This window comes from Hordeum vulgare, chromosome 5H, assembly GCF_904849725.1.
Source record: "Hordeum vulgare subsp. vulgare chromosome 5H, MorexV3_pseudomolecules_assembly, whole genome shotgun sequence".
NCBI lineage: Eukaryota > Viridiplantae > Streptophyta > Magnoliopsida > Poales > Poaceae > Hordeum > Hordeum vulgare.
Window position 1 is genome coordinate 159,150,356 of NC_058522.1, and position 26,753 is coordinate 159,177,108.

Consider the following 26,753-nt stretch of genomic DNA (forward strand, 5'->3'; position numbering starts at 1 on the left):
GACACCACCCTACTTCCCCACCCAGCAGCCCTCGTGGGATCACCTCGCCATGCTAAACGCCGCCTACAGCTCTGGCGGCGTCCCCGCCACCCCATCCACAGACTGGTACTTTGACAGCGGCGCCTCCTCTCATGTCACCGGCAACCCAGGTAACCTTTCCATGTCTAGTTCTTCATTATCGCATGTACCATCTCGCATCCTAGTCGGCAATGGATAATCCCTTCCCGTCACCGCCACCGGCACTACCACTCTACCACCCCACGATTTCCGTCTCACCGACGTCCTCGTTTCCCCCACCGTCATCACCAGTCTCATTTTCGTACGTAAATTCACTAAAGACAATTCTTGTTCAGTTGAATTTTACCCCTGTGGTTTCCTTGTGAAGGATCTTCAAACACGGAGGGTTCTCATGATCTCCATTAGCAACGACGGCCTCTACCCTTCCGTGGAAACAAACCTTCACCGGCCTCCGCGCTCCTCGCCCACGCCTCCTCCGCACTCTGGCATCATCGACTCGGTCATCCTGGCGCACATTCCCTCTCCACATTAGCCAAAGATTTTCTTCCCGATTGTAATAAGGCTCCTACACCTCCATGTACCGCCTATCAACTAGGACGGCAACCTCGTTTACCCTTTTCTTCTTCGTTTAGTAAAACTTGTGCCCCTTTTGATCTCATTCATTGTGACTTGTGGACATCCCCCATTGTAAGCTTCTCTGGATATCAGTATTATCTTGTTGTGTTGGAAGACTTTACTCACTACTCCTGGTCGTTCCCGCTGCGTCACAAATCCGACACATCCCCTACCCTACAACGTTTCTTCTCTTTTGTTCACACACAATATCACGTCATCATCAAAGCTATGCAATGCGACAACGGCGGCGAGTTCATCAACCAAACCCTCCGCACATTCTTCTCTTCCAACGGAATCGCCTACCGCTTTTCCTGCCCACACACATCTCCGCTGAACGGCAAGGCCGAGCGTCTCATACGAACAACAAATGACATCGTCCGTCCACTCCTCTTTCAAGCCAACCTCACCCCACCCTTCTGGGTTAAAGCTCTCCACACGGCCACATATCTCCTAAACCGCCGCCCTTCACGTGCCATTGCGGACCACACGTCGTGCTTCCTTCTCCACGGCGTCCACCCTTCGTACGACCACCTCCGCGTATTTGGTTGTCTCTGCTTTCCTCACACCACCGCAACAATGCCACATAAACTTTCTCCACATGCCGCTCGTTGTGTCTTCCTCGGCTACCCACTCGAACATAAGGGGTATCGCTGTTTCGACTTAGCCACTCGTCGCGTTATCGTTTCTCGCCACGTCGTCTTTGACGAAACCTGTTTTCCATACACACCTCCACCAGATCCTTTGTTCGCAGAAAATCCAGGAGGGCGTATCCCACCTACCCCGCTATCCGTTACCGCACCAGATCCAACGCCCTCGTACACCAATCACCAGCCTCCGTAAGATCCCCCGCCCTCGGTCTCTTCCCCATGCACGTCGCGCCAAACGTGTCGCGACTCCCCCGCGTCCTCGCCAGCTCCCACGCGTCCGCCAGCCTCAGATCACGCACCAGCCGGCAGCTCCAGGCCCACCACCCCGCCTACCGAATCTGGCTCCACCAATAGCAGCCCACCTTCCGTGTCGACCGCGTCAGCTCATTCCCCTGCGCCCGCATCTTCCTCGCTCCGCGCGCCTCGCCAATCCACCACTTCTGCAGCTGACACCACCGCATCCTCCTCGACATCCCCACTGCCATGCACACCGCCTCGTCCGCTCCCGCGACGTGCTCGCCCAGTTGCACCAACCAAAAATAACCACCTCATGGCCACCCGATCCAAAGCTGGTTTCTCCATGCCCCGTCGCCTATTTTTAGCTGACACAACCACCCCTGCTATCTCACCCATTCCTCCCACATACAAATCCGCCCTCAAAGATCCCCATTGGCGCCAGGCTATGCAAGATGAATACAATGCTCTAATGAATAACTCTACATGGTCTTTGGTGCCTAAGCCTGCAGGTGTGAATGTGGTTACCGGCAAGTGGATTTTTCGGCACAAGTTTAACATGGATGGCTCCCTGGCTCGCTACAAGGCTAGATGGGTGCTTCGCGGTTTCACCCAACATGAAGGAGTCGACTATGACGAAACCTTCAGCCCTGTTGTCAAGCCAGCAACCATTCGGGTCGTCCTCAGTCTTGCCACCTCCCACTCTTGGCCCATCCATCAACTTGACATCAAGAACACCTTTCTTCACGGTGAGCTCAATGAGACCATATTCTGCTCTCAACCAGCCGGGTTTGTCAACCCAACCTCTCCGGATCATGTCTGCCGCCTCCACAAATCCCTATATGGCCTCAAACAAGCACCTCGCACATGGTTTCTCCGCTTCCAGGCTTTCTTACTATCCATCGGCTTCCAAGCCTCCAAGAGTGGCGCGTCCCTCTTCATACTACACCGCGGTACTTCCATTGCCTACCTGCTCGTTTATGTGGATGACATAATACTCACCGCCAACACTACCACCACCCTTACCACCATTATCTCCTCTCTCAAGTCCGAGTTTGCCATGACCGACATGGGTCCTCTCCACCACTTCCTAGGCATCAATGTGACACCCATCGCGTCTGGTCTCTTTCTCAGCCAACAGCAATACACCCTCGAAGTCCTTGAGCGTGCTGACATGTTAAAGTGCAAACCGGTTTCTACACCGGTTGACACCAGCTCCAAACTGTCACTCTCCCACGGTCGTGTTCTTTCCAATCCCACATACTACAGGAGTCTCGCGGGGGCTCTTCAATACCTAACCCTAACACGACCCGACATCTCCTATGTCGTGCAACAAGTCTGTTTGTTCATGCACGAACCACATGACACACATATGCAGCTCATCAAACGTATCATGCGCTACATCCAGGGCACCTCACACTTCGGTTTGCAGCTCTACCGATCCCTTCCTTGGATCTTGTCGCCGACACCGACGCCGACTGGGCTGGTTGTCTGGACACATGGAAATCCACCTCTGGGTTCTGTGTTTTCCTTGGATCCAACCTCGTCTCTTGGTCCTCCAAACGACAAGCAACCGTCTCCCGATCCAGCGCCGAAGCCGAATACAGAGGTGTAGCCAACTGTGTCGCTGAATCTTGCTGGTTACGCCAACTTCTCACCGAGCTTCGTCACCCTCTGTCATGTGCCACCGTGGTCTATTGTGACAACATCTGTGCATCATACCTCGCCTCCAACCCGGTACAACATCAACGTACCAAACATATCGAGATAGACCAACACTTTGTCCGTGATCGCGTCGCCATGGGAGACGTCCGCGTCCTCCACGTTCCATCCACATCTCAGTTCGTGGATGTCTTCACCAAGGGTCTACCATCGTTGGTGTTCCATGAGTTCCGATCCAGCCTCAACATCCACGGTCATGGAGTTCCGGCTGAGGGGGGTGTTGAACTGATTTAATCCTTATCTGTAACAACCGTTGGTTAGTCATGCCTAAGTTCTAGGAGGCGTAGCACCCACGGCCTGCGTGCCATCTAACCCGGGCACTCCTCCCCACTTGTGTATATAAGGCATGTACTTTGTAATCATAAACACTCGGTGAATATCATCCTATTCTACTAGTACGTCACGCTAGCTTGGTGACTGCCATATGAAGTGATGAAGTTTGATAATTGAAACTAGGATATGCAAAGCTACTAGCTTAGGAGTTAGGAACTTAGGATTGTTAAGTCGTCTTAGTGAACATGCATGTGTATAACCTTGTTGTTGTTCAGTCAAGTGGGTGCTCCCTCTCCCTCTCTCCCACACTCCTCCCTCTTCATTGCTCAAGCCTTCAACTCTCTTTCTCCCACTTCTGCACTGCTCGAGCCTTCAATTAACTCCGAACACTCCGCCAGAAAAATTGTATGAGTTGTTATTTATTTATTTTGTATTCTTTGTTGCATTTCTCTCTCCTCGTGTCTTGGCAGAAGCTTGTTTGCTTCTTGATCACTTCTACCTTGATGCTTGCCATGGTAACCTTCTTCTGATTTCATTCACTTCTTGGTTGGTTTCAAGAATGAGAGAGATGGAGGCACTAGAGAAGAAAGGGCACATACCTTTGGCCAAACCAATGAAGTCCTCGTACAAATACAATACCCTATCCAGGCACAAGCATTCCAAGAGGTTGGAAACATCATATTTTTCTCATTTTGATTGATGTTGATAAATGCACATCAAAAATGTATTTGTGCTTTGAGTAATCGCAGCGATTTAGAGGTGAAAAATGCCAAGGATGCACCTCCTTCGCAGAAAGCGTCTAATCACCCAAGTCGGTAAGTTCCCCCCTTTCTTTCACCTTTTTCTTGTGCTTCATATACCAGTTCTCTGTAGATTTGAGATTTTTTTTGTGGTGTCTTTCAAAATGGTATAAACTCAAACTCTCATCTACAGAGCGAAACCCACAAGGGAATCAAGCCCAAGAGTGACACGCAGGACACCCTGAGAAAAGAGGCAGGCACCGATCCTTTTTTTCTGTTCTTACTAGCTCACAGACAGAGGAAATCAGAGATTGCATCTTGAAAGAATTGTTACAATATTTCCATCGCTGGATGCACCCGGCATTTTGGTCTAATGGGATGATGATGATCTGATGCAGATTGTGCAGCTGGAGAGGCACCATGATGATCAACAAACAGTGTGCGGGCGCAATGGAGAAAGTGTTGGGTCCTAACCCTACTCTAGTTACTCTATCCAATAAGAGCACAATCCTCAAGGTGACACTTGCTTTTACTTCGACATGTATCTTTCATTTTAACTTCATCTGTTAATTCATAACTGTATAGTATTTTCTTCAGATCAAAGTTATGTTTTCGCAATCCACTAACCAACTGATAAGGGAGGTTGCCACACTGGAGCTAGAGATCAAGCACGTTGTGCAGTACTACCTTCGGCCGGGTTTATTAGGCCCAAAGACAGCTTTGGCAGGACCAAGGCAATGCTATAAAAACGTGCATCAGAATTAGAGCTAAGGCTGGTCTTAATGGGAGTATCATAAGTAGTATTATGCATGTCAACTAGACATATTTGATGAGGTGACGTAGAATTAAATGAAGAAAAAGATGATTGAGTATCATATTATGATACCGTATCATATTAAAAGTTGTGCTACTATGTATCATGCATGACAATAAATGAACTATTATATGATACTAGTACATGATACTATGCATTACGAATGTAGTATCATATGCATGATACTAATATATGATACTCCCCACTACAATCAGCTTTAGGATAAAAGCTCCACAATTTCTTTTGCATGGTCTTTCATGCGGCGGCTTGCATGCACTGGAGTGCATGCAGCCCTCGGAATTGCACACACGGGAAACAAGGTACATGATGAGGCACTCGGTGGCAATGGCTTGCACGCATCGAGTTTGCATGCAAAGTTGTGCGCAAGAAACAAGGCGACAAAAAAAACGCATCGATTGGAGCTCCCGGCCCTTTAAACCCATACGGAGGGAGTACTTCCTAACATTATACAGGAAACTATTTGAGAAAACACCCACCATGCCATCCTCACTTGTCGTTCGTCAGAAAGAACCGGCGCTGCAAAAGCCATTAGTGAGCTCATGGTTTGCAGCGATGAAGGAAACACCCAATGCAAAGGCGCCCCTCGAAAGAGGTACTGATGCAATGCTCCATTACAGCTACCCTCCCCTTAGCAAGAGGAGGAATGGCACCATGGAGGATTGCTCTCCGTCCACATGCCCAACGAATCAAAGTTAACTTGCTCTCTACTTATCATTTAACTTGAACAAAGAATTGGAGCCGGCACTAATACAACTGTGATGCTTTGCAAAGTAGGCATTGAGAATATAAAAGAGAACTTGAAATTTCATTGGTCAATGTGCAAGGAACACATTTACATTTTGCAGGTATGTTCAGGTTCATACTTTCAAAATAAGTGGCATGGTGCCCACATATTCAGCTCATAATTTGTTGTTGGTTTTAACGAGTGGCGCAGCCAGCGCCCAGCTACCCTGGGCACTTGCCCGGGCTCGCTGCATAGGCGAAGCTGTACGACGCGATTTTTCAGCTGACCAAATCCACGTGTACGTCAAGGTTTCCCGGGCAAAACTGTTTTGGGCTTCTTTCGCTACTCTGCTTGATGAGAATTAGCAACAGGCCTAGGCTTGAAAAACGAGGAACGCATGTTTTATTCGATAATAATCGCTCCAGCCTCTCCACCGTACCTGCTAGCCTGTTCTGTGGCTGTTCACCTCACGATTGCAAATAGTGGAGAATGACTGGCAGTAAAATCACAAATTGATTATCAGCATCCTTTACTACTGATGCTCTCTTTACTGGGTAGGTAAAATTACAAATTGATCTGGCCATCCGATGCATAGGTTTAGGGCTTCAATTTTGATGTATTTACTCTCTCCGTTCATAAATATAAGACCTTTTAGATATTTCAATATGGACTACATACGGATGTATATAGTCTTATTTTAGAGTGTACATTCACTCATTTTTCTTCGTATGTTTTCTATATTGAAATATTTAAAAGGTATTATATTTAGAAACGAAGGGAGTACGTGGGAATTATCCATTTGAATGACGACAACTTTGTGAACCAAGTTGTTGATTTAGACATTTTCCTCTTGATAGCTGAATCTTAACTTGAATCACTAAATTTTACAGGTTTTTTTTGTCTATAGAGCAACCAACGAAAATGTGAATGGTGAACAACAGAAATAGAAGTAGAGCCACTGCAACGGTGCAACCACATAAAAATGCCGATGAATTTAATCCAAATGATATTGAGTGTGATATGAAAAAGAAAAAAAACAAATTCCTGAGTATCGTCCTGATATTCAAAACCAAGTGAGGCGACCATATGTATTGAAGGTTCCAATATATTGATATATTATATAGTCCTTCCATCCCGAATTACTTGTCGGGGAAATGAATGCTCCATTTCCGCAACAAGTAATTCGGGGCGAAAACAATATATTAGTTCACTTTAAATTATGTTTGTATTTATATTTTTTACTTCATTATTAATATAGAATTGTGGTTCAAAAGTTTGAGACTATTTTATATGTTATATATCCAAACACCCAATTATAATTTGACGCCCATAACAAGTAAACGTTTATCATGGAGGGTTGCATTTGCGAGCATTCACCTGGCAGTTTTAGTGAGGAAGAGGGAAGAGATGTCAGTTTCTTCAGGCGACATGGCCGTTTTTCTCCGAGAAGGCAATTTTCGTCTAAAAACTGTCGTCGTTTGTTCTCGTTCTGCAACTAAAATTGTCAGCGAAGATTGTTTACTTGTCACCCCCCTACAATAAACTTTCGCTAACTACCATTACCGTTATGATTTTGAGATCAGACACGTAGGCTCAAGTTTGCCCAGGCTAAACAAAATTCCTGGCTCCGCCACTGGTTTTAACTCCATTTATACAAATGTCTGTTTGAGAAATGCATTAGAATTAATCACAAATTAATTTGCTTAAGATTCATTTTCCCTTGCTTGTTTGGTATTAAGATGGTTACAGATATAGGTAGATAACAAGTTAGCAGCGACATCAACGGATGGAGGGTACACCTCGTGTAGTGGACTTCGTGGTAATAGTACACCTGCTGCAGTTTTTGTCAAGACGGTGGAGCTCATGGCTGCGTTCATGGCGATGTGCGTCGGACTGTACATCAACTACATGTATGTGCGATGGCAGGAGGGATGTACCTCAACTACATGTATGTGCGATGGCGGGAGGGACAGTGTGCACGGAACCCGACACAGCGGGCGAACCTCAACTACATGTATGTGCGATGGCGGGAGGGACAGTGTGCACGGAACCCGACACAGCGGGCGGACCAACGAGGAAGAGGATCAGCGGAGGGGGGCTTGACAAGGTGTCGCTGGTAGCCATGCCGGTGTTCAGATTCAAGATAGGGGCAAGGCTGGGGCACGCAATGCCGCAATGGTTGGTAGCTGTTGCGTATGTGTTGCTTCATGGTCTTGCCTTCTTGGAAGCGTGGGTGATATTTGAAATGATATTTCAATTGGAAGTTATATTCTTTTGCCATGACTTTTACTCCCTCTGTTTTTAAATATAAGTCTTTTTAAAGATTTCATTAATGAACTACATATGAATGTATATAGACATATTTCAGAATGTAGATTCATTTATTTTCCTTCGTATGTAGACCTTTAGTGAAATCTCTTAAAAAACTTATGTTTAGGAACGGAGAAAATAGATGGTAATACTATTTGGCTTTTGCATCAGTAATATTTGAAGTTATTCAAATGACTTTGTAATCAAGTTGATGATATCTGGCATGTGTATGTGTTAATTGTACGCGTATGCTAACAAGAGCTGAACAAACTAGCTGAAGGGGTGCTTTCCCACCCGGCACCGCCCCGATGCCCCAACTGACAGAAAGAACGGCTGGAGCGGTCGGGGTTTTGAGCAGGATAGCTTGTCGAACACATATCTGATGGATGATTTTGGTGCATGTTTGCATGATTTGGGACGTCCGTACACGTTTGACGTACCATGTTGGACGGCAAAAGAATGTTGGAACACGTCATTTTAGAGGTTTGTGAACGTTTATGATGTACGGCGTTGGAGATGCCCTAAAGCTCTGCGTGTAAGTTTTGACATAAATCAAGCTTTGTATGCTTCAAAGTTTATGGAAAAAGTATTAACATTTATTTATACCAAATCAATACCGTTAGACTTACCGTGAACTATATTCTCATATGGTATAGATTTCATATTGTAATTATTCATCTTACCAAAGTACTCCCTCAGTCCCATAATACATACTCCCTCCGTTCTTAAATATTTATCTTTTTAGAAATTCAACTATGAACTACATACAATAAAAAATGAATAAATCTATATTTTAAATTATGTCTATATACATCCATATGTACTCCCTTCATTTCTAAATATAAGTCTTTTTAAAGGATTCACTAGAGAACTACATACGAGTGTATATAGACATACCTTAAAATATAGATTCACTCATTTTGCTCGGTATGTAGTCTTCTAATGAAATCTTTAAAAAAGACTTATATTTAGGAACGGAAGTAGTAGTTCATAGTGAAATCTCTAAAAAAAATTTAGGAACCGGGAAGTATTATGGGACGGAGGGAGTAGCTGCCTGGAGCAAACGTCATCAGGCACGTCAATTGTGCCCAGCAAATAGCCAAAGATTTCCAACACTTCATTGTTCATCTTGCTTGAAGTAAACATCAGTCATTCCGCCCTTGGAATATCCACATTAACATGATTGAGTATTAGGAACAGGGAAAACCCAACCAAACCCTTGCTTCTAAAAGAAGAAAATGCACGCATAAGCTGTAATCACAGATGTTAGCAGCACAGACACTGCATTAACAGCATCATTATCAAGGATAGTCATTCCAGAAATCTTGGTGACGGTAGGTCCCCGTTTACTGACCACCTACATGTACAAACAGACTGTTGAATATGGTGAAACTGAAATTCCTGGATGATATCTGGATCAAGATCATGTGAGTCACACTTGTACACTTTTCATGCTTGCCGAAGCAGCAAAGCAAAGCTTCCAAAATAGAACAACGCTATAACTACATGTGTGTTATTCATATACTATAAAGTAATCACATCAGAATAGCTAATGTCGATAAGAGAATTTATAGGCATATCCTACAAACCTTATAGACTCCCTCGGTTTCAAATTAATTGAAGGTCTAGCTTTGTCCTAAGTCAAACTTGTTTAATTTTGACCTATAGAAAAATATAGAACACCATTTTAGTTTTATTAGACTCTTTATGAAATATGTTTTTGTATTATATATATTTGATGTTACACTTGGCATATTTTTTAAACTAGTTTAAACTCAGCATATTTAAAATAGTTTGACTTAGGACAAACCTCGAACTTCAATGATTTGGAAAGAATGGAGTACTTGGGTTAAGTATTAGATTGGTCACTCAAGTCTGACAAAAAGGCCAGTTTGGTCCCTGAAGCCTCAAAAGGGGCAAATAGCCAAATACACCCCAGATATTTGTAATCTGGGTCACGAAAATTCACCTGATGCCATGTGACACATAAGTATGTGGACACATCACATAATCTCGTTCACACTTCTGTTCTAAGCAGCAATGGAAATGAAAAATTACTCTCACAAATGTGCAGGGTCACGGGGCAACAATCACGTTGCTTGTCTACTTTTTTTTTTGAACGGTTGCTTGTCTCATACTTTTTTTTTGAACGGTTGCCTGTCTCGTACTAACACAGCATCAGACCCATTTCCCAGAGTCAAAAACTGGGAAATCCCCAACTTATGTAGGCTCTGAGGAAACTGAAATCAATAATGTTCTTCTGGACATAGCTCGACCGGTAAGAGACAGCATCCTCTGCAGACTACACAGTATGTGTTGTGCTCGCTTGCCCCGAGTACGGTTAAATTGCAGGTCCCCATTTATGTGTATGATTTGAAAGGCGTGATAAAAATGAAGTGCAAATTGTCCTGATATTTACAAAGGTAATCCGCTCCTTTTGACTCCAACACTTGTAGCCTCGTTGCCCACAAGAATACCCAATACAAATACACTTGACAACCCGTGGATCCAACATAGTCCATAGATGGCATGTGATCCCTCACAAAGCAGACACAACCAAATAGCTTGGAAGAAACCAAGAAACTGTTCTTTCCTAAAAGTAACTCAGAAGACGACTTCCTACCCAGTATTCTCGATGATGTGCGATTAATCAGGTATGTCGTGGTCATGATAGCTTCACTCCACCAGAATTTTGATACATTTATAGTAAACATCAATGCTCGAACAACCTCCAGAATATGTCAATTCTTTCTTTCTGCCATTCCATTCCGAGGAGTGTCCCGACATGAGGTTTGATGCAAAATACCTTGCTCTGATAAGAAAGTCCCAAACACATTGTTCACACTCGGTGTCATTTTCACTTCTTATCACTTGTTTCTGAACATGAAGTGATTTTTGACATAGGCATGAAAAGCCTTGAAGCATTGAAAAGTTTCATCCTTGTGACGCATCAAAACGAATCAAATAGATCCATGTCACATGTGTGTGGCAGTCAATAAATGTTTGGCATCACTAACCGACACCACAGGACTTGTTCACACATCCGAGTGAACAAGCATGAATGGGATACTTCTCGGTCCCTCACTCACATAAGACATCCTCGTGTGTTTTGCAAACTCACAAGCATCATGTTTCAGCTTAGTCTTATCTACTCCATGCATTACATCAGGAAACAACTTACATTCTATCAAAGGATACATGATCCATTCTACAGTGATGTATCGTCACGGACTCTCGTTCTTCCACAATAGCCCCAAACACGGACTGCCCATCTGACCAAACCCCTCGCGATCCATGTACCACAGTCCCCTGCGTCTTATTCCAGTTCCAGTCCTCCTTCCAGTCGGCCTGTCCTCAACCAAGCACATTCCTCTGTCAACTGTTGTCAATTAGTGCACTCATAGACAACAGATTGACCGGGAAAGCTGGCACAGGTAGGACTGAAGATAACTTAATAGCAGGTGTACATTGAACTATCCCGATACCCTTAATAGATTGTGATGTCCCGTCAGCGGTACATATCGTGTTACTTTGAGAGGGAGTGAGCTGATCATATGACTCAAATTCCCTGAAGTCACCTTCTTCAACATGTTTAGAAGCACCAGAGTCTAGAACCCACTACAGATCAGTTCTGTAAGCAGCAATTATGGAAGACTGGTATCCTCTACTTCCTGCATTACTTCGCCGATGGAAAGCAACAAAGCACATGCCTGCTGCCACATACTTGCTGCACATGTCGATAGCAAACCAACGCCTCGCCTCCTCTACCTCGCGCAGCTCACAACCGCCTGGAACATGTGTCCTCTTTAGGACATGCTCTTCTCCCAACTGCACGGACTCCTCAGCGCCACCATAGTTTACAGTTGCCTTAACGCCACCTTGATGCAGCAGCTCTGCCTCGCTCCCCGCCGCCACCTCTTTTGCTCCTAGCTGCACCACCTGCTCCAGTTGCTCCACCTTCTCCCTCTCCAATCAACAGCAACAACAGATGCAGCAGCTGACGCACCAAAGGAATAGCCAGCAGCAGCGCAAGCCTCCTGCTTCTTCTCCTTTTCCCACTCCTTCCTCTTCTTTGCTTACCGAAAAAGGCTTTCGCCCCGCTTTATATATAAAGCAACAATCAACAACATCCAGTACAAACACACGCCTCCACAACACACGCACACACACACCCAAGACAGGATACATAGACGCTGAACGCAGGAACACCATCCCTAGCTCTACAAGAGCATCTGGGTGCTTCAACCGTGAACACGCCAACACGAACAAGTGAAGCCGCCTATGACGAACCGTGGGCTCCAAGGCGGCGCCTTCAGCATCCTCTCTTGGAACGCCTCCATCTGCTTGGCTAAGCAGCGCGTCTGCGGATTCGGCTTGAACGTCGCCATGGTTATTCCCCAAATCAGCCCACCTCAGGTCCGGATTTACGCAGATCGAACCCTCGGATGATCCGCTACCTTCGCGTTGGATTTGCTGGGCGACTCGGGAAAAAATTTCGGGACGCCGAGGACCGACGGCTCTGATACCAGATTGTCACGACCTATTGAACTGGGTAGCTGGTCGGCAACGGGCTTGAGCTGGGGGATGAGATTCAGAGGGGCTGGATTTGAAATCGGTAGTGTAAGAAGAGAGGGAAGAAGAGCCAGAGCAAGAGGAAGAGGGAGACAGCCAGGAGATAGGAATATTCTGTTTTAATTCGTCGATGCCGACCACCACGCGCCTCGGCCGCTTACAACAGCGTCTCATGTTTAATTACATGGCTCAAGGCCCACACTAGGCTCGACAGCCCATTTCAGTTCGCGCTATCCGTTACATCGGCCCATGGCCTTTCCCTCCACTCTTGAGCGTTGTTGTAGGTACCGTAGTACTTACAAAAGGCAGACTAGTTGCAAGAGGATATAGTCGAACCTGTTAGAGTTATATTTATTGTAGCCTTTGGCCTTTTGCATACATGTATATATGATGACTTTAGCCTCCTGATAATACAACATTGCATAAATCCCTAACATGGTATCGAGCTTAGGTTCTTTTTTCTGCATGATTGCAACTCGTGGTGGATACATCTAGTACTACTGCTGCTTGCAGGAAATCAGCAGCGTGCGGGAGATGCTGGGCTTCAACAGGGATTCCACGAGGCGGCAGAGAAGATGAGGAGGAGCTGTGAAGGAAGAGGAGCTGCTTGTTGCTGTTGTCTCCTGGAGCTGATTAAGAGGAAGAGGAGGCTGGCTGTGGTTGCTGCGGCTGCTGTAGGAGGAAGACGGACTGTGGCTGGTGCTGCTGCTAGTGCTGATTGGAAAGGAACAGCTCATCAGAAGCAGGAAATCTCCTAGTTCAGTGCTAAGCTTTCTCTCTCTGAACCCCTCCCCTCCTGAGGCGCTTCTGTGCACGCCCTCAGGAGGCAACCCTAGCGCCGCCACCCCGGCTCCCCCTCCCTCGCCGCCGGCGAGGGCGCCGCCGGCCAAAGGCTGCGTGGTGTAGGCGGTGGCGGGTGGTTTTTCCCTTGCGCGGGTGGCTGGCATCGCGGGGCGCCTCCCCCTGCCCGGCGGCGTCGGGTCCTGTCCGCCCCCTGCTCCGGCGCTCTTCTCCCGTGTCCTCGTGGCCCGCCGGTGCTGCTTCCTCCTCCCCGTCCCCCAGCGCCGCTCGTGGGGTCAGGTGGTCTCGGGACGTGTTGGCGGCGAATCAGGGCAATCCCTACCCAGATCCGACAGATGTGATGGTCGGCGGTGGCGGGTGGACAACGACCATGTGGAAGTGGTGGTGATGCGGCTGTTGCCCGCGCTGCTCCGTTGCGGGGTGGCGGGGCTCCGGGTGGATCTGACCATGGCGTGGAGGCGCAGGTGCTAGTTGTGGTGGTGGCAGGTCGGCTGGATTGTTCAGGCGTCGGCTCGTCTGTAGGCGGCCCGTGTCGGACTTTGACCCCTCTCCTCGACGGTCGGTCGCTACTTTTGTCGATGGGCTGGCCTTCTCCCAGCTGCGGTTCATCGCCCGTCTCGTGCCTGGTGCTACGGGACCGAGCTTGTCCCGCACGCGGCTGCAGGACCGGTCCCTCTCGCACCCGGCAGCAGGACTGCGCTTGTGTCACGCCAGGTGCTGCGGGACGGCTCGATGGAGGCCACTTGTGGCCGGCCTATTGGGTCTCGGCGTTGGGGGCCGACCAGGGATGCGAAAGGGAGGACCTTTCTGCTCGTCTCTTCGGTTGGAGTAGCGGCGAGTCTCGGGTGATGTGGTGTCAAGGTCTTGGATTCCGGGGCGGCGGCCCTGGCGATGGTGACGCGGTGCTCATGGGCAGAGCCCGTGCCTCGGTGCTGCTGGGTTGCCACGGCCGTGTGGGCGGCGTGGTAGCCGCGGTGTGTGGCGTTCGGTGGCGGTAAGCGTTGGCCGGGGTGAAAACCTTCTCTCTCTTCGGACGGACCGGCGGAGATGAAACTTGTTCCCTTCTTGAAGGCATCGTCGCGGCTCTCATTGCACGTCGTGTTGCTGAAAGCACATATGTGTTAGAGTTATAATATAAGTCATGTACCCTTTTGTATTTATCCCAATATATAAGGGGTTTCCTGCATATAGTCCACCACCTGTACATGTATATATACCGGCCTATGGCCTCCTGGGAATACATGTTGCTTATCCCTAACATGGTATTAGAGCATTAGGGTTTCTTTTTCGCACGCGCAACTTGTGCTCTAATCCAATACCCTGCTGGTGCCCGATCTCGTGCTGCTGCTGATTCCGCGACGGGCCGTCCCACTGCTGGTGCTTCCCGAGCGGCTTGATACAGGACGGGATCAGATCTGCCTGCTTCCCGAGCAGCTCGATCCAGGACGGGATCGGATCCGGTCTCTTCTCCCGCCCCCGATCCTATAGGATCCCGCCGCTGCTGCCCCCAATCCATCGCGTCTTCTCGGGCTGCCTCGTCCCCGCTCTAACTCGCGGCGGTTCCAGGTCAAGCAGCTCCTGATCCAGGTCGAGGCGCTACCCCATCTCGCCGGATCGAGGCGCCGCCCCATCCCACCCCATAACTCGCGGCGGCTCCAGGTCTTGCGGCGGCTCCAGGTCAAGGCGGCTCCTGATCCAGATCGAGCCGCTGCCCCATCCCACCCCATCTCGCCAGATTGAGGCGCCTCCAACCCTGCTATCGACGCGGACGTTGTTCGTTTACTGCGATTCCTAAATAAAAATGTCTGCTGCATCCGGCTACGTTGTTGTTCCTCGTTGTCCGGTGATCTTTGATGGCACTAACTACACCGAGTTCATTGGCTTCATGCACATTCACATGCGTGGCATCCGCCTATGGGGTTTTCTTTCTGGCGAGGTCTGCTGTCCGTCATGTCCGGTTCCTCCCGTGGCTCCCACTCCGCCGACCCCACCGGCTCTTCCTGCGGATGCTCCTCAGGCTGCAAAGGATGCGGCTAAGCTTGCTGATGAGGCCGCTATCTGTGCTTATGATGAGAAGGTCTTGGCTTATGAGGAGGCTCTTCAGGTGTATCGTGGTGCTCTGACTGTTTACACCCAGTGGCTTGATGATGATGCTCGTGCTGCAGCTGTTCTCATTGCTAGTGTTCTGCCTCAGTTTGCTTCTGAGTTTCTGGGCCTTCCTACTGTATCTGAGATGTGTACCCGCCTTCGTCAGCGCTATCAGCCCTCTGGTGGTGCCTTATACCTCTCTGTGATTCGTCAGGAGCATGCTCTTCAGCAGGGTGACTCTACTTTTGATGACTTATATGCACAGAGTTCTGCTATCTGGCGCCAGCTCGATTCTCTCTGCACTGCTGGTTATCGTACTTGCCCCTGTTGCCAGGCTGTCCAGGCCAACTTAGAGTTTCATCGCATCTACAAGTTCCTGTCTCGGCTCCGTAAGGAGTTTGAGCCCCGCATGCTCAGTTGTTTGCTCGTGGCCGTATTTCTCTCATGGAGGCGCTTTCTGAGATTCTGCTGAGGAGACTCGCTTATGTGGTGCTGGTTTGCTGGAGGTTCGCTCGGTGCTCGCTGCTCGGGCTCCTTCTACGCCACCTGCTGCAACGACCCCTTCTCGCTCGAGTGCTCCGCCGCTCTTGCCTACTCCTTCTGGAGGCTCAGGTCGCCCCCGTCCACATTGTGGCTACTACAACAATGATGGTCATATTGAGTCCCACTGCTACACGAAGAAGAAAGACTTGCGCAAGGCGCGATCATCATCTACAGAGACTTCGTCATCTACCTCGACAGCTTCAGCCATCGCTTTGACCGAGCAGGATATTCTGAGACTTAAGCGTCTGCTCGCTGCTTCAGGTTCTTCCTCGACGGGTACTGCTAGTTCTGTGACTGAGGCTTCCCGCACTAAGCAACCACCTTCTACACAGTCAGGTACATCCCCATGGGTCTTGGACTCTGGAGCTTCCTTTCATATGTCTTCTAATTCTTTCACTCTGTCCTCTCTTCGATCGCTTGATTCTCCTGTTCTTGTCCTCACCGCTGATGGTACTCCCCTTTCTGTCGTTAGTAGAGGCAATCTTACCACTCCTTATTATGTTCCTGATGTTGCTCATGTTCCTCGACTTACCGTGAATATGTTTTCCGCTGGTCAACTTGCTGATTCTGGTTGTCGCGTCATCCTTGACCTTGACTCTTGTTCTGTCCAGGACCGTCGCACACTCTGGTTGGGGCTGGCCCTCGCCGCCGTGATTCTCAGGGTCTTTGGGAGTTGGACTGGATTCATGTTCCTTCCGCTGCCCACTCTATCGCCAGTTCTTCCGCTTTGGTCGCCTCGGCTACTGGTTCCTTCCAGCAGTGGCATCATCGACTTGGTCATCTGTGTGGTTCTCGTTTGTCGTCGTTAGTTTGTCGAGGTCTTCTAGGGTCTGTCTCACGAGATGTCTCTTTAGAGTGTCAGGGTTGTCCTGGCAAGCAGATTCAGTTACCATATCCACATAGTGAGTCAGTGTCTAAGCGTCCTTTTGATTTAGTTCATTCCGATGTATGGGGTCCGGCTCCCTTCGCTTCGAAACGGGGTCATAAATACTATATTATTTTCATAGATGACTTCTCTCGTTACACATGGCTTTATTTCATGACTTCTCGTAGTGAGGTGTTGTCTATTTATAAGCGTTTTGCTGCCATGGTTCATACTCAGTTCTCTTCTCGCATTCGTGTGTTTCGTGCTGACTCCGCTGACGAGTATATCTCTAAGATGTTGCGTGGTGTTCTTGCTGAGCAAGGGACTCTCTCTCAATTCTCTTGTCCTGGTGCTCACGCTCAGAATGGCGTGGTTGAGCGCAAGCATCGTCATCTTCTTGAGACGGCTCGTGCATTAATGATTGCTCCCTCTCTCCCGCCTCATTTTTCGGCTGAGGCCGTCTCCACCTCCACCTATCTCATCAATCTCCAGCCTTCCGCTGCTCTACAGGGTGGTGTTCCTTTCGAGCGTCTTTTTGATCGTTCTCCCGATTATTCGATGCTTCGCTTGTTTGGTTGTGTTTGCTATGTTCTTCTTGCCCCTGCGAACGCACCAAACTGACCGCCCAGTCTGTTGAGTGTGTCTTCTTAGGCTATAGTGATGAGCATAAGGGCTATCGTTGTTGGGATCCTATCAGTCGTCGGATGCGTATCTCTCGGGATGTGACTTTCGATGAGTCTCGTCCCTTCTACCCACGCCCATCTTCCTCGACCTTTTCAGTGGAGGATATCTCTTTCCTCACTTTTCCTGACACACCTATCACACCCGTCGAGCCTTTGCCTATTCGTTCCGCTCCCTCTGCTTCTCCACCTCCAGTCGATTTGTCGCCACCATCTTCCACGGTCTCCTCGCCTAGCATGTCACCGGATTCTACACCTTCATCTCCGGTGACTTCTTTGTCGCCACTCCCCGATTCTACCTTGGCGATTCCTCCTTCCATTGTTCCATCTTTTCCTCAATGTTACACTCGTCGTTCACGTTCTGTGGATGCCTCTGTGGATGTGTCGTCATCCTCGTCTCAGCCTACTTATGGCTTGTGTTCTCGTCCTCGTCCGCCTGTTGATCGCTTTGGATTTTCCACCGCTGGTGCTGCTGTTCTTGAGCCGACTACTTATCGTTAGGCTGTTGTTCATCCTGAATGGCAGTTTGCGATGGCAGAGGAGATTGCTGCTCTTGAACGCACTGGTACGTGGGATCTTGTTTCCCTTCCTCCCGGAGTCCGTCCCATCACTTGTAAATGGGTCTACAAGGTTAATGTTAGAGTTATAATATAAGTCATGTACCCTTTTGTATTTATCCCAATATATAAGGGGTTTCCTGCATATAGTCCACCACTTGTACATGTATATATACCGGCCTATGGCCTCATGGGAATACAGGTTGCATATTCCTAACATGGTATTAGAGCTAGGTTAACTCTTGCACGTCGCAACTCGTGTTGTTGATCCGCTCCGCGCAGCCGCTCTCCTTCGTGGTTGTCGCACGTCGCCGCCCTTCTGGCCGGCTTCTCCTCGTTCCCGTCGCCAGCCTCGATCCCACAGCTGCTCGATCTCGGGCCTCCCAGATCCGGTAGCCCGCACCAAATCGATCCGGTTGCCCGCAGCACATCGAAGCCGCGACTGCTCCTGCACTGGATCGCCGTCCAGTCTCCATGCTGGATCGAGTCTGCCATCTGCTGCCGGATCTCCTCGTCTCTGCAGCGGGAGCAAGGGCCCGATCGAAACAGCTCCAGGGTGGGTCCCTCCAGGGTCCGATCGGGGGGAGCTGTATCTCCTCCTGGCGCCTCAATCCCGATCCGGACTCCTACAGGTCTTCATCAAGCGGCGGGCGTCTCCTCCCCTTATTCTTCCTGCTGTCCCGATCCGGACTCCTGTTTCCTGGTGCATCACGTGGCGGATCGAACCAGCCGGCTGCTCAATATATTGCTGCCTGATGGATCCGTTTTGACAAGCAGCCAGCCTCTGTGCCCGATTCGATCCCTGATCTCCGCCGGCTCAATCCATTGCTGCCTTCTGATCCCGTCGCCACCAGCTTCTGATCTCGTCGCTGTCTCGACATGATCTAAAAAAAAAACATGTCTGCTGCATCTGGCTACGTTTCTGTTCCTCGTTGTCCGGTGATCTTCGATGGTACTAACTACACCGAGTTCACTGGCTTCATCCACATTCACATGCGTGGCATCCGTCTCTGGGGAGTTCTCTCTGGCGAGGTGTGTTGTCCGCCACGTCCGGTTCCTCCCGTGGCTCCCACTCCTCCGACTCCACCGGTTCTTCCCGCGGATGCTCCTCAGGCTTCGAAGCATGCAGCTAAGGTTGCTGACGAGGCTGCTATTCGTGCTTATGATGAGAAGGTTTTGACTTATGAGGAGGCTCTTCAGGTGTATCATGGTGCTCTGTCTGTTTACACCCAGTGGCTTCATGATGATGCCCGTGCTACAGCTGTTTTCACTGCAGTGTTCAGCCTCAGTTTGCCTCTGAGTTTCTGGGCCTTCCTACTGTCTTTGAGATGTGGACTCGCCTTCGTCAGCGCTATGAGCCCTCTGGTGATGCCTTATACCTCTCTGTGGTTCATCAGGAGCATGCTCTACAGCAGGGTGACTCTACTGTTGATGACTTATATGCACAGAGTTCTGCAATGCGGCGCCAGCTTGATTCTCTCCGCAGTGCTGGTTGTCGTAGTTGCCCCTGTTGCTAGGCTGTCCAGGCCGATTTGGAGTTTCATCGCGTCTACGAGTTCTTGTCTAGGCTCCTTAAGGAGTTTGAGCCTCGACGTGCTCAGTTGTTTGCTCGTGGTCGTATTTCTCTCATGGAGGCGCTTTCTGAGATTCGAGCTGAGGAGACTCGCTTACGTGGTGCTGGTTTGCTGGAGGTTCCCTCGGTGCTCGCTGCTCGGACTTTTTCTACGCCACCTGCTGCACCGACCCCTTCTCGCTCGAGTGCTCCGCCGCTCTTGCCCACCCCTTCTGGAGGCTCAGGTCGCCCCGTCCACATTGCGACTACTGCAACAATGATGGTCATATTGAGTCACACTGCTACACGAAGAAGAAACACTTGCGCAAGCCGCGATCATCATCTACAGCGACTTCGTCCTCTACCTCGACAGCTTCAGCCATCGCTTTGACTGAGCAGGATATTCTGAGACTTAAGCGTCTGCTCGCCGCTTCAGGTTCTTCCTCGATGGGTACTGCTGGTTCTGTGACTGAGGCTTCCCGCACTGAGCAACCACCTTCTACACAGTCAGGTACATCCCCATGGGTTCTGGACTCTGGAGCTTCCTTTCATATGACTTCTAATTCTTCCACTCTGTCCTCTCTTCGATCACTTGATTCTCCCGTTCATGTCCTCACCGCTGATGGTACTCCCCTTTCTGTCGTTAGTAGAGGCAATCTTACCACTTCTTATTATGTTCCTGATGTTGCTCATGTTCCTCGACTTACGATGAATCTGTTTTCCGCTGGTCAACTTGCTGATTCTGGTTGTCGTGTCATCCTTGACCTTGACTCTTGTTCTGTCCAGGACCGTCGCACGCACTCTGGTTGGGGCTGGTCCTCGCCGCCGTGATTCTGAGGGGTTTTGGGAGTTGGACTGGCTTCATGTTCCTTCCGCTGCCCACTCTATCGCCAGTTCTTCCGCTTTGGTCGCCTCGGCTACTGCTTCCTTCCAGCAGTGGCATCATCGCCTTGGTCATCTGTGTTGTTCTCGTTTGTCGTTGTTAGTTCGTCGAGGTCTTCAGGGTCTGTCTCAGGAGATGCCTCTTTAGAGTGTCAGGGTTGTCGTCTTGGCAAGCAGATACAGTTACCATATCCACATAGTGAGTATGTGTCTAAGCGTCCTTTTGATTTAGTTCATTCTGATGTATGGGGTCCGGCTCCCTTCGCTTCGAAAGGGGGTCATAAATACTATATTATTTTCATAGATGGCTTCTCTCGTTACATATGGCTTTATTTCATGACTTCTCGTAGTGAGGTGTTGTCCATTTATAAGCGTTTTGCTGTCATGGTTCATACTCAGTTCTCTTCTCCCATTCGTGTGTTCCGTGCTGACTCCGCTGACGAGTATATCTCTAAGATGTTGCGTGGTGTTCTTGCTGAACAAGGGACTCTCTCTCAATTCTCTTGTCCTGGTGCTCACGCTCAGAATGGCGTGGTTGAGCGCAAGCATCGTCATCTTCTGCACCATCTCTGCCTGCACAGCGCTCAAGCCCACATCAGCAAGTGCCTTCTCACCGCCAGCCACCAGCTTCACGGCCATGATGTTCGCAAGCTTGTCCATTGCAGCCGCCAGTGCGCCCTCCACCATTTTCGCTTTCAATTGGCAGCAGCTTGCCACCTCTCAGCGCACGCACACAGTCATGCACAACACCCAGCAGCTGTCAGCTATACCCCTACTAAACCCGCGATCGAAATGTAGTAGGATCGGCTCGAGAGAGAGAGATGGAAGAGGATGAACACCGATGGTTTTGTGCAGCGTTCAACTTGCCGCTTTTCTGCGCTTCTATTCCTTTTATTCAGCTGGAAAAACTAACGTGTCGCGGCTATCGCCACGACCCCTACTAATTCGTGCCATCCCACGACTTGGATCGAGCGCACGGCTCTCCTAAGGACTCGGGACACAGACGCACAGATCGCGCCGTCGTCAGACTAAATCAACCGAAGAAAGACTCTAACGAAACTGAATTTTATCGACACCTAAAACCCTGACGGGTCTGAACCTGAACCTGAAACTTATTTCAACAAATCTCCCCCTAAGTTTTAGTCCTTGGTGATGTTGGTGATGCCGATCCTCGCACGTAGGTCCTGGAACTGAATTCTTCCAAGAGACTTGGTGAGAATGTCGGCGAGTTGATTGGTGGTGCCGATGTGCTCGACGGCGATCTTGCCGTCCTCGACGCACCTCCTGATATAGTGGAAGCGCGTATCAATGTGTTTGTTGCGCTCATGAAACACTGGGTTTTTGATCAGCTGGATAGCGCTCTGGTTGTCGATGTAGATCTTCACCATCTCCTCCTCCTTGTTCAGCAGCTCCCCTAGGAGACGCCGGAGCCAGGCAGCCTGGCACGCCGTGGCAGAGGCGGCCATGTACTCGGCCTCGCACGACGACAGAGCTACTGCCTGCTGCTTTGCAGACTGCCAGGTCACCGGGCAGCCGTTGATGAGGAAGAGACTGCCCGTCGTGCTCTTGCGATCATCTAGGTCACCAGCATGATCAGAGTCGCTGTAACCCACGAGCTCGAGTTGCTCGCTACTGCTATGGATGACGTACCCGTAGTTCTTGGTGCCAGCGATGTAGCGGAGGAGGTATTTGACAGCGCTCAGATGCTCTGTCGTGGGCTTCTACATGAAGCGGCTCACATACCCCACAGCAAAGGCGATGTCCGGCCTGCTGTGCACCAGGTAGTGAAGACTGCCGACGATGGAGCGATAGAGTCACGTCCACCGACGGGTTTGAGCTCGTCTTGCTAAGCTTCAGACGCGGCTCCATGGGCACCTATGCTGTAGCGCAGTCCGCCATGCCCGCTTTCTCCAGCAGCTTGGCAGCGTATGCAGATTGGCAGAGCATGATCTTGCCGCTCTGCTGGGTCACCTCGATGCCGAGGTAGGAGAGGAGGCCCAGGTCGCTCATCTTGAACCTGTCCGTCATTTCTTGCTTGAACTTGGCGATCTCCAATGTACTGCCGCCGGTGACGATCAAGTCGTCGACGTATACTCCCAGCAGCAAACGAGAGCCTGCTTCTCCGCGAGTGTACACAGCGTGTTCAGAGGGGCATCAAGTAAACCCTAGTGTTCAAAGGGTGTAGTCGAGCTTAGAGTTCCATGCCCGCGGTGCCTGACGAAGACCGTAGAGCGCCTTCTTCAGGCGCATCACCTTGCCCTCCTCGCCACTGACGACGAAGCCGGGGGGCTGGGAGACGTACACCACCTCCGTCAAGTCGCCGTTCAGGAACGCGCTCTTCACATCAAGGTGGTGCACCTACCAGCTATGGTGTGCTGCTACGGCGAGGAGAACGCGCACGGAATCCAGGCGAGCCACCGGTGCGAAGACCTCGTCGAAGTCGATGCCGGCGCGCTGTGCATACCCCTTTGTTGGGGCATAGTTTATGCCTAAGTAATTTTGGTGATTGATGACAGTACCGTAAAGGACTAACCGTGTGTGTTAAGGTTTCAGATAACACACGTCAACGGCACAAGACGACTCGCCTCCTCATTCATGGAACGGAAGCACGGCGCTCTCTACGATTCTCTTTATTTGAGTCATAGGAAAGTCGTACTATTAAGAGGGGAACCGTAGTGGAAAAGGTTTGGGTGAAATCTATCTTTGCACGCGCACACTTCACATATTTTCCCTTACCTTCATCTTTGGAGCGGCCCCCGCCACTGTGTTTCTTTCCTCCTTGCAAAATGGTCCCCAGCGGTAGTACCGCTGGCCCTAACGGTAGTACCGCTGGAATGCTAGCGGTAGTACCACTGCAGCCAGCGGTAGTACCGCTGGCTGGCGGTAGTACCGCCCCTGGTCAGCGGTAGTACCGCTCCAGGAGCTTAGTACTTTTGCGAAGACTTTCTCGGCGGTGGTAGTGCTTTTAGACTACCAGGGGCCCAGCGGTAGTACCGCTGGAGTGCCAGCGGTAGTACCGCTAGTCGGCGGTAGTACCGCCCCTGGTCAGCGGTAGTACCGCTGGAGCTCGGGCAGAGAGTGGGAAAACGGTTGGATTTTTTCCCCCACTATATAAAGGGTTCTTCTAGCTGTGGAACCTCATCTCTTACCTCCCAAGCTCCATTGTTGCTCCCTAAGCTCAAAAGTGTCCGATCTCTCTCCCTAACCAATCAAACTTGTTGATTCTTTAGGGATTGGTTGAAAAGGCCTAGATCCACACTTCCACCAAGAGAAAAGTTGATTTCCCCACCAATCCCTTGCGGATCTTGTTACTCTTGGGTGTTTGAGCATCCTAGACGGTTGAGGTCACCTCAAAGTCATATTCCATTGTGGTGAAGCTTCGTGGTCTAGTTGGGAGCCTCCAAGCTTTGTGTGGAGTTTGCCCCAACCTTGTTTGTAAAGGTTCGGTCGCCGCCTTTAAGGGCACCTATAGTGGAATCACGGTACCTTGCATCGTGCGAGGGTGTGAGGAGAATACGGTGGCCTTAGTGGCTTATTGGGGAGCATTGTGCCTCCACACCGCTCCAACGGAGACGTACTTCCTGTCAAAGGGAAGGAACTTCGGTAACACATCCTCGTCTCCATCGGTTCCACTTGTGGTTATCTCTAACCTTTACTTTGTGTATGCTTATGTTGTTGACTATATCTTACTCGTCTTAATAGCTCTCGTTGTTAGCTTCATTAGGGTTCACCTCATTGTCGTAATATTTGTGAACCTATATGTTGTTTACCTTAACTTGCTAAGATTAATTAAAAAGTGGTCGTTGTCTATTCACCCCCCCCTCTAATCAACCATATCGATCCTTTCAATTGGTATCAGAGCCACGTCTCTTTATTAAGGGTTTAACCACCCGAAGAGTATGGAAGGCGAAGAGGGAATTAACCATGGGCAACCCGAGGCCATGGACATGACTTCGGTCACAGGAGACGACTTGAATACGGCTATGGCCGTTCTCAAGACGTCCTTGACGAACGAGGTCAAGACCATGCTTAAAGAGTTAATTGAGGGATTTAAAAGTTCACCCGAACCGGCTATGGTGGTTAAACCCACCGTCACCGATTCGGAGGCCAACTCCCCTAAGGAAGGGGCTAAAGGTATGCGACCTCCCTCATCTCACGAAAAGGATGGGACTGCAACATATGCCTCAGTTCCACCCCCCATGGTCTATGGAGGATCCGTTCCCGCACCACGTCTTAATCCTGTTGGTCCTCCTACTAAGCTTGTGAAAGGTGACTTTGCTAAATGGGTATTTTCTATTAAGTCTCATTCGAATCACAGCTCAACAAACTTGTGGAGAATCATCGAGCAAGGATATTATCCCCATGATACAAGCAACCTCACTCCAAGAGAAGATGCAGACAATCAATACCATCACTCCGCTTTGTTTATCCTCCAGTCTGCAGTGCCACCCGAAGATCTTCCTCACTTGCGTCCCTTCACTTTGCCCAAGGATTGTTGGGAGCATATTATGGTGTTGTACAAGGGAAGCTCAAGCATTCAACGATCCAACTATGAAGTGATACTTGATAAGGCCGATGAGTTTGTGATGAAGGAAGACGAGGACCCTCGTGATCTCTATCGGAGGGTGACTGCTATTGCTGTGGCACTCAAGGATCATGGGAGCAAGGATGTGGATGATACATGGGTCAAGCGCAAGTTCCTTAAAGCCATCATGCCTTTCAACAAAGCCATGTCATCTGCCATTCGTCAGCGGCCAGACTTCCACTCCTTGTCTTCCAGTGAGGTGTTGGATGAATTCATTGCAATGTCAATCATGAACGAAACAGCCGACAACGCACTTGCTCGTGTTCGATCAAAGACAACTTCACCCAACCTTGCGTTGAAAGCAAAAGCAATGCTTGAAGAAGAAGAAGATGAGGAAGAGGAGGGCTGCCCTGAAGAAACAAAGTATGCCTATCATGAGCATATGGCTCTTGCATCAAGGCAATTCTGGGGCAACAAGAAGAACTCAAGACCCTCCTTTACCAAGAACAACTCGAGTGGATTCAAACCCAAATAACGAGTAAGGACATGTTATAACTGTGGTAACGTGAGTCACTTCGTGGCCGAATGTCCCTATGAGAAAAGGGAAGACAATGGAGGCAAGCTCATTCGCAAAGACAAAACCAAATCATTTCCAATCAAGAACAACTTTGTGAAGAAACCTCACCCAAAAGGGATGGTGGCCCTTAAAGAGTACCCTTCCGATGATGATGATGATGATACAGTGCCAACGGCAACTGTTGCTATTGCCACTACACCTCCCCAGAAGGTGTCTCTCTTCAACGCCCCCAACGAGAACCACATCACCAAGTGCCTCATGGCAAAAGGTATCAATCAGGTAACTCCCATCATTAAGACCAACATTACTTCCGCCCCTTCATTGTTAAATTGTGTTGAAGATAGTGATGTTGGGGAACTTAATGAGCATGATCTTGACAAGTTTCTGTGCACTATTAAGGGAGAACCCAAGAAGCACTTTGTTGCTCTCTTGGAACAACTGGGTGAGGCCACTGACCTCATTGAGTCTCATGAGGAGACCATCTCCGAGCTTCAGGGACACAGTCGTGACTATGCCGATGAAATTGCCGAATTATCTAATGCTCTAGAAAAGGAGCGCACTCTTCGTTTGGCTCTTGAGGAGGTCATATAATGATGACTGCGCTAAAATGCAAAAGAAACTAGATCATGATGTTGTTCTTACTCGTATGCTTAAGTCTGAAAAGTATGCTCTTGAGATTGGCCATGACAGACTCAAAGAGGAGTTTGACACACTTGACAAGGCCCACAAGGTCTTGAAAGGTGCTCATTTCTCTCTAAAAGAGTCTCATGATCAACTCCAAGCAAAGCTTACCAAAGAGATCTCTACTTACCCTCCCTTTGTGTTTATTGATAATGCTTGTGCAACTAACCCCTATTGTCAGCATGTACATCTTGTGGAGGAAAATGCCAAGTTATAGGAGAAACTTGAGAAGGGTCTTGTGGCATGCATACAAGGTGAGAAAAGTCTAAACGACCTCTTGAGCACTAAAAAGGGTGTTGTAGGAAAGGAGGG

General features: G+C 49.2%; 1 protein-coding gene across 1 annotated transcript in view; it reads right to left on the bottom strand.

Moving 5' to 3' along the window:
- Positions 1–9,214: 9,214 nt before the first annotated feature.
- Positions 9,215–26,753, bottom strand: part of LOC123399940 (protein PGR-like) — a 62,806-nt gene continuing 45,267 nt past the window's right edge. Inside the window, exon 4 of the mRNA XM_045094330.1 lies at positions 9,215–9,475. Coding sequence (XP_044950265.1) covers positions 9,344–9,475 — 132 coding nt within the window. The 3' untranslated portion in view covers positions 9,215–9,343. The remainder of the gene's footprint in view (positions 9,476–26,753) is intronic.